We start from the raw sequence: 8,858 nt of genomic DNA on the forward strand, positions 1-8,858 counted from the left end.
TCATGCCAACCTAAATCCCTCGACCCATCACCTTTTCCTCTTACACCTATAATACCAACTCATCAGTATCAATCATAGGCAGACCTTAGGATTCATGCTGAGATCAGATAAAATAAAGTTGTTAAGTATCTACTAAAGAATTAGATTGGATTGGATTTGTTTATTGTCACATGTACCGAGATACAATGAAAAGTATTTTTCTGCGAGCAGCTCAACAGATCATTAAGTACATGAAAAGAAAAGAAAATACATAATAGGGCAGAAAATACATAATAGGGCATAATTCACTGTTTTAAAAAAAACAGCACTCATTGATAAAAACACAAAAAATCCCTTCTAAACAAAGCATTAAAATTCATAGCCGCACTTCAAAGGATCTATAACTACCTGGAGCTGCCAAGAAAATTGTGAAATATAAGGCACCCCACTGTGATAATGGAAGGTTGTGAAATCATTTATGCAGCAGTAATCTAGTAATCCCTCAGGTTTATGTCAACAGACAGAGTGAAAAAGATAGCACTGCATTTCTTAAAGCATTGCAGGCAGGTCTTTCTTCCAAATATTTAAAGGGCAAGACTTTTACATTGCTTGACAGTTCTAATGAGTTTATGCACTTTACATGCACATTCATGTCTACTTTTGATGATCCCAAAGGGCACCTGACCTCTCCCAAAGGTGTCCTGGGATCATACCCAAAAGACTACCTTTTGGTACCTTAGATACAACCAACTCTGTAAAGTTGAGGCCTGCTCACCTGCATTAATTTGCAGATGTTGTGGTTTCTACTCTTGGCGATAGCCCAACATGACTGGAGGCAGCTGCTGTTTCATACGGGTAGCTGTCTCTGTGAATTATCAATGAAAAATTTGAAACATGCTTCCATTCACTACAGGGTGGTCTATTTCTCCCAGCAAAGTTTAAGGGGCCTACACACGATTGAGTGTAGGACCCTTGTTTTTGAAAGCTCCGTGGTGAGGGGCAGGAAGCCAATGGAAAACCTCTACGTGTCTTACCAGGAGCACTTGGCATGAACTATGTTGTCCAGAGAGGATTGTGGCAAGAATCCTGCAGCGTTAACCTCTGTGCTTAACCCCAAAAGTAGGAATGGGAAAATTGGGAAGCAACAATGCCTGCGGCTTGATTGCAATTGCGGAGTGCTCACCTCCAAACCTAGAGGGTTAAGAATTTGTCTCCGGTGGTGGCGCAAAATGGCAGTGTCTGATCAGTCACCTGTTCCCCACAGCACCTGATATTTAATTTTGTTGCAGAAAATAGTAGGTCCTATGCAGAATGGACAGCTAATCCCATACTACCCATTTAGCGCCACTGCCTGAGATGAATGTCAAGCCCAGAGATTTGATACCAATTTTTTAATTGTGAAATATCCTTAGACCAACAATATTTCAGATCAAGAAAAGGCCCATTATGATCATCAAGCTACACCTAAACTCTTGAGTTATGTCAAAAGACATGGTTTAATGTTCGTCTTGAAGAATCAGGGGGTATAAACCCTTAGGAAATAATTTCTTATATTGATGCAAAGAATGTGCCTTTCTAGCAAAACAAATGACTGGTTTGTATTTGTTGCAGGATATGAAGGTGTCCCAGAGTTCTTCACTGAGCTAATAAACCACATCCAGGTTGTCCTGCAAGATCAAAACCCGGAACCGGTTCAGTTCAACCGGAACGGTAAGGCGGCTGAGCAGGCTGCCAGCATCTGTGGGGAGCGGGCCTGTTCTGCTGCTTCAGGCTTTGTGACCATGGGAGCAAAAGATCCATGGCTTGTAGAAGATGACCCAAGCAGTAGCAAGAGGCTGCAGCACCAACGACTAAGTTGCAATTCTGCTTTGCCACCCAACTTTCAGAACTGTGTTGCTCCCATGGCAACTAAGGCATCTTCACAATAACCACTGAGAACACTGGACCAAACACAAGGCTTGATCTGTGTGAAGATCAATTTGAACCACTTTCTTAGACCAATGGAACAATTTATGTTTTGTCTGAATGACTTCACAGACTCGCAAAGACTGGAGCACAGTATCGAAGGGATATTGAGGAGGAGGCTGCAGATCCTTTGATAAACTCAATCCAATTCTTGTTAACTATTAACATAGCAAAAGTTGTTCCAGTGAGCTTTTACCATACACTAGCTATTACTAATGCTCTCAACAGGAATCAATCACAAGTGGCTAATTCAGTTAATCAGGAATCTTTCCTTTCATCCTGGGTATTTGGGCATTTCATCTTTCTTCCCCCTTGACATTTCACCTTAATCAGCAATCAGCACACAGGTTTGTGGTCTATTCAAAGTTGTAGCTTCCTTTTAGAAACTGTAAGACATTTAAATTCTGTGGATCTTCCACATTGTTAGACTCCAGTAAGATATGTTCTGCATATCTGAAAGAAGGTGGTTGAAGCTTCGAAGAGGGCAAGTTGGGCGGCACGGTGGCGCAGTGTTAGCACTGCTGCCTCATGGCACCGATGATCCGGGTTCGATTTCGGCTCTGGGTCACTGTCCGTGTGGAGTTTGCGCATTCTCCCCTTGTCTGCGTGGGTCTCACCCCCACAACCCAAAGTTGTGCAGATTGGCCATGATAAATTGTCCCTTAATTTAAAAGAAAAAGAGAACAAGGCAAGTTGGAGGCATTGTTTGGCAAGAGTTGTTCTCAGTAAATAGATGTTCTGTATTACAAATAAAAATCTAAATGATAAGATTGAGGGGATATTGATGTATGGAAAAGTCTCATTGCTTCCAGATAGCAACATGTAAACTAAGGCAATTTAAAAACTGCACAAGGCAGACTCCCAGGACAGAGGCGTGATGGTGCGGTATCCTTCACGCCCACCTTCTTCTTCAGTTTAATGGTCACTAATGATGTACTTCCATACACGATCTTCTCTTCATTTGGGAACCAACAGTGTGAATGAAATTGTGGAAATAGCTATAAAGCATCAGCCATAGATTGCAATGGTCACAGCTCAATGTTGCAGATAGTCATTACTTTCCCTTCATTTCCCTTTCTTCGAAAAGCAGCATTGAGGAATTTGTGATGTATGTTTGCTCATTTTCTAAGCTCGCGCTTGACAAAGTGCCGAGGTGGGTAGTGTCTCCGGTCAGCACAGAGTTCTTTCCCCATGATCACAGTATTTAATCAGAGCCTGCCAGTTTCGGTACAGCTCGCCCATAATTCTGGGTTTAATTGATTTTACAATGATCTGGGAAAGGGACGAGTCAGAAGTAGGTTATTTGTGTGCTTGGAGTGTTATAGGAGGAAAGAAATGGGAAGTTACCCGTTAGAAACCAAAGGTAAATGTCTGTTTTATTTTATTAATTTAATAATTCCATGCAATCACTGCTCCTTAAATTACCTTTTTATGCACAAAACAAAAATCCATTTTTTTTTACTCAAATCCAAAATGATTAGGTATGATTAACTACGGAGGAGGACACTGGGCGAGCAATTTTTTTCTGTGTCATAATGGTTTGCATTGTAATTAAGAAGTAAAGTCAAACTTAATGACAATGTGCCTGTTGGAAAATGTTGCACCATTATTAGGCGGATGTATTGCTGTAATAGACACTCCAGTTCACATGATTTAGCTTAGGAGAGCTTTGTTGAGTTTATTGTAACAGCCTACACCTCTACCACTCTAACCTTTTTGCAACCCTTAAGATAATATTATGCCCGGAGCCATTTGGGTGGTTATAGATGTGACTTGCCCCCTTTGGGTTCCCTTATTGCCATGGAGACCAGGCCTAAATATGTTTACAGCAAATTAAGTTTAGTGTACAAGCTATTAGATGACCATCTGAATATGTCGATGTATTTCCTCTTTTGTCTCGTTGCATGAGAAGTAATGTGAAATTATTACGTGATTTTCTTACTGCCTTAATATATTGGCTCAACTCTGTTGCACTGCTTCATTCTTCCATATAACTACTGAAAGGTGATTGGGCATTTAGTAATTTTTTTTAAATTAGAGCTTTTTTTTTTGTTAATATCTGAGTTGAGATTCACAACTTTCACCTGCATGAGCAATATTACCAAAAGGTGGTAAATTTATTTCACCTCAATATCCCATTGTCATAAGCGTTGCCATAGTACCTGCAATCTTAAAGCCATGCAGCATGGCAAGAATAGATATTTGTAAAAAGGTTGCTCATGGGTAAAGCAGATTCCCTTCAGTGATGTTGTGAGATGGGCTCTCAGGGATGTGGCACAGCTCACAAGAATTGCTTATTTTCCTTCATCTCCTCCCCACTGCAAATTCCTCAACTGGAGAACACACTCCATTGTGTTCTCAATGGAGAACACAATTCTTCATTGTGTGTAGAATCGCTAAGCGATCAGAGCCAATTCTGCTGTTTTGCTTATCCCTATGAGTGGTACCTTGGGTGGGGGTGCCTGGCAAAGATTTGGCAACATTCAGCCAGCAGCCAACTTGAATGGCACGCGTGCAAGAAACTGAATTTCTGCCCTTGTGCTTTGAATAGCCAGTATTCTTTGATGAAACCCCATTCTTCAACTCTGCTGTTTTGTAAAACACCAAACATCCACAGTATTTTCATCCAGTCCGGTAACTGTTCTAAATTTCCACAAGATTAATGGATTAACTCATTAACTGCTGGCATTTAAATTAGTGCTACTTCAATAAACTCATTCAGTTATCTGCTGTAAAAACACTTCTGCAATGGGAAAACTGGGAGCTTCTAACATTCCCTGTTTATTTTGTGTCAGCGGGTTCCAAAAGACTGATGTTTTTGCTTCATTGTTTTAATTCTTGTCCTAAATCCCGAGTTCTTTGTGTTTTAAGTTGGCATCCTTGGTATCATGCATCAAGTGAAGAATGCTCCTGTTTTAGTCCAGCAAATTCCTGCGTTCACCTGAACCTCAGCAATTCTGAGTTAGACAGATTGGACCAAATATACAGTACGTCCATCCAGTGTCAAGACAATGTAACTCGATGCTTTCTGGTAATATTGTACAATGGGAATGTATTTGTTTAAGTTGTGCACTCTTCGTGCCCAGTGGAGTGTGTAGTCTATAATATGTATTTTATGAAATATATATTTTGTGGCACTAGTTATCACAGCCTACACAGCTTCACCAAATTGTCTTGTATATTAGTTCATCCATTTTTTTTTTAACAATTGCTGCTTATATAAAACCAAAAATATTTGAAGTTCATTCTGCTAATTTTATTGCTCGAAGAACAACATAAATGTCTCAACACGAGTGAATGATATCTCTGATTTCACCTCTTAGTTACTCCATTCAGCACCATCTTTGGGGAAAAAAAATAAAGACTTTGATTCTCCGTTCCTTCACGCCGGCGGGAGTCTCTGTTTCCGCTGCAGTGAATGGAGATTTGGCTGAGCGCCGCGTTCGCCGTCCTCGTTGGCAGAGGTAGCGAGGCGGACTCGCAACGGTGAATCCAGCCCAAAATCTGATTCTGGATGTTGACAAACCATTCAGAATGGTTCAGTGACCAATAGACCAATTTAAATATTGCAACGACATCAGGGTTGCATTTTGCAATGTAAACTAACCATTTAATTATCTTATTTCTTAAATGTGCTTCAACAGACCAGACCTTTGTGTACAATTCAACCATGACTTGGATCTTTCGAGCGCGATGATTGCTTTGTACATCTCGGGAAGACTAAGTTGTTTTCGGCTCAGTATAGTTGACAAAAAGAGGAAATGCGTATGTAACATGAATCTTCAGCCTCGCTTTACTGCCTGTTTCATTTTGTAGATGTTGCATTATTCGGTCGAATGTACATTTCTGAGGTTACCAACATGACCATTTTTGATGAGGACAGTGATGGCTAGTGGGCTGATGCTGCCTGTGGAGCAGAGGAGGGTGAATCAGATGGAGTGGGGGAGAAAGCCTGTATAAATATGTAAATGACATCAATGTGCAATTATATTGCGACAAACAAGGAAATGTGCATTGCGTGAAGTAAATGAACAAGGCAAAATCAGACGTATAAAGCAGCACTGAAGCGCTTCTATGTAATAATAATAATCGCTTATTGTCACAAGTAGGCTTCAATGAATTTACTGTGAAAAGCCCCTAGTCACCACAAACTGTACATTTTGTTTTCTATATAAAATGCTTCCAGTTTAAAGTATAATCACCCAAGAAATTAACTATGACATGATATTGAGAGAATTTGTAACAACTTGAGGGGAGAGGGCAGGGGAATTTGCCCCTTTCCAACATGGTCTTTCTTGTATTTTGACTGCAGCCCTTGTTTGTAATCATCCAGTTACACAATAGTGAAACACCACACTATCTATCGGGACTCTGTTCCAATTCAGGGTCTCAGTAGGGAGCTCCCCACTGAGGCCACACTTACTCCATTTTTAAATGGAGTCCTGATCTCCCCCCCTCCACCACCACCGCCACCAAGCCCCAAATCGCCTATAAGGGGGGGCCCTCGGGACCCCCTGCATTCCACCTCACATGCAGGGCAACCCGGGGTCTGACCCCTGCCACAGGTAAGATGCCAGCCTGGCACCTTGGCAGTGCCACCTGGACTGTGCCAGGCTGGCACCTGGTGCCCAGGTAGCGCCAGCAGTGCCAGGGTACCCGCCTGCCCAAAGGGCAGCCACCTGGAGGCCTCCGATCCCTTGGGAAACTCCCCATGTGCCTTTCCGTCTGGTCCCCGTTTGTGGGGACCAGCACTGAACGGCATCCACCTGTGGTCTCTGAGGTGATGGGGTTAGATCCCAGGGCCTTTGTAGATCCGGCAAGTGCATGTTAGTGTGAGACTAGTTTTCTTGCACTAATATGCAGATTTGCAAAATACTGATCCTGCCCGCAATGGGTGGGACTTGCATTGCAACGTCTTGCGAGATCGGGTTAGAACCCACAAGGCGTGGCAGGCCGGTAGATCCCAAAAGAGGAATCTACCCCCCTTTCGGCCGCAACGTGGATTGTAGATTGTGCCCAACATGTTTCCCAGTGTAAATTATGCTGAATTTTGATGTCAACTAACATTTGAATGAATCCCATTTTGAAGCTCCAGATGTGACCTGCGTTCTGTACGTCAGTTTACACTATTCCATTTATAGGATGGCACGGTGACACAGTGTTTAGCACTGCTGCCTCACAGGGATTGGGTTCAATTCTGGCCTCGGGTGACTGTGTGGCGTTTGCACTTTCTCCTGTGTCTGTGTGGGTTTCCTCCGGGTGCTCCGGTTTCCTCCCACAATCCAAAGATGTGCAGGTTAGGTGGATTGGCCATGCTAAATTACCCCTTAGTGTCCAAAAGATTAGGCGGGGTTATTGGGTTATGGGGTTGGGGTGCGGGCTTGGGCCCAGGTAGGGTGCTCATTCCAAGGATCAATGCAGACGTGATGGGCCGAATGGCCTCCTTTTGCACTGTCGGGAGTCCATGAGTCTATTTTATGAACGTTGGAGAAAAAGCAAGGAAGGTCAGATGGAATTTAGTCATTAAAAATGATTGGCAGATGGCTCGTTTCAGTAATCGGCACATTTCAAGTGGTCAGTGAATCCCAATATTGTGGTCAATAAGAAATAACATTGTTCTGATAGTTGAAAAAAAAAGTTGAGGACAGTCCTTGCTTTCATTTAACCATTTTCCGTGTGGTGCAGATCTCTTTTAGTTCTGAAAATATGTGGGCCATTCGTCCACGTGGTCAGTAATGGGAATCCTATCTAGTTTTATTTGCTTTCCCTAGTTTCTTGCTGGAAGACATTACAGCCATTTGTACTCGCCCATCCCACCTCATGTACACAAGCTCCCTCCCTCAGCATACACAAGGACTGACCTTAAATCCCTCCTGGTCTGTATAATTCAGAATGCCTTCACACACTGAGTCATTAGGTAGTTTGGATGTTTCTAGGTTTTTTTCTCTTTAACCATGTGCCCTTGTGAATACTCTTCTGTCTTAAATTAGCTCAAGTAAGATCCCTGTCAAACATATTTACTGAACCACTGAAATAAATAACTCTCCAGAGTCACTAGAAATGAGCCCTTCAGTGACTGCGCAGCTTGGGAGTTTCATGCGGATCTGATCAACGTGTGCATTATTAATGGGAAACTAGGATTTATTCACGAGTTTGAGGCTTCTCTTTTACAGTCGAGATAAAGTAACTGGAAACCTTTTATTTGCAAAAGTGACAATTGGACATGGTAATGATTGCCCACATTTTGATGTTCCATTAGCTTGCTGTAAACATCTTGCTCTCTGTGGATTGGATCTTTATAATTAATTGCTTTCAGCTACAGCTAAGAGGTAATATTTATTTGGGAATAGAGAAATTCACTTATTTCAGGTAAAACACTTTCAAATTTTACCTTGGCCCATGTATAGCTTAAATTCTAATAGGTAGTCCAGCACAGAACTATGTCGGCAGGGAATGTCAACGTTCCTGAACAGAACATTTTGACCAATTGACGCAAGTATTCAGCTTCCATTAAGTCCTCGTGGGTTGGCACTTTAAGATGTTATGACTGGTAGAAACAAAAGGGTAAATGAGTCAGAAATTTGTGCCTTTCAGGTTGTTGCATTAATAGTCGAAGGCAGTTTATAAACAAATTAATTTTGGTATGGCCAACAGTTGAAGTTCTGTCACTGTGTGTTCTTTGCTGAGCAATGTCACACAATCTACACTTCAAGGGGAAGGAAGACCATTCCATAGTGTGACTAGCATCAGTTGAATACACAGGGTGAATTGGATTACTCACAGTGGACTCTTAAGTCCTTTGGTGTGTTTTAAGGAAGTTATGGATATAATCTTTGTATCTTTCTTGAGTAAACTGCAGCTTTCAAATCCTTGGGTCAGTGTACAGTTTATTCTCTCTGTTCTCGCTTGAGTAG

General features: G+C 42.0%; 1 protein-coding gene across 6 annotated transcripts in view; it reads left to right on the forward strand.

The window, feature by feature from the left end:
* LOC119951775 (inositol-tetrakisphosphate 1-kinase-like) overlaps positions 1-5,237 on the forward strand; it is a 243,560-nt gene extending 238,323 nt beyond the window's left edge. For 5 of the 6 annotated variants that reach the window (XM_038775140.1, XM_038775147.1, XM_038775161.1 and 2 more), the window contains exon 9: positions 1,591-5,237. In XM_038775140.1, coding sequence (XP_038631068.1) covers positions 1,591-1,907 — 317 coding nt within the window. In that variant the 3' untranslated portion in view covers positions 1,908-5,237. The remainder of the gene's footprint in view (positions 1-1,590) is intronic. The other variant, XM_038775133.1, reaches the window with a different exon arrangement.
* The last annotated feature ends 3,621 nt before the right edge of the window (positions 5,238-8,858 follow it).

The sequence above is a fragment of the Scyliorhinus canicula genome, chromosome 2 (assembly GCF_902713615.1).
Source record: "Scyliorhinus canicula chromosome 2, sScyCan1.1, whole genome shotgun sequence".
NCBI lineage: Eukaryota > Metazoa > Chordata > Chondrichthyes > Carcharhiniformes > Scyliorhinidae > Scyliorhinus > Scyliorhinus canicula.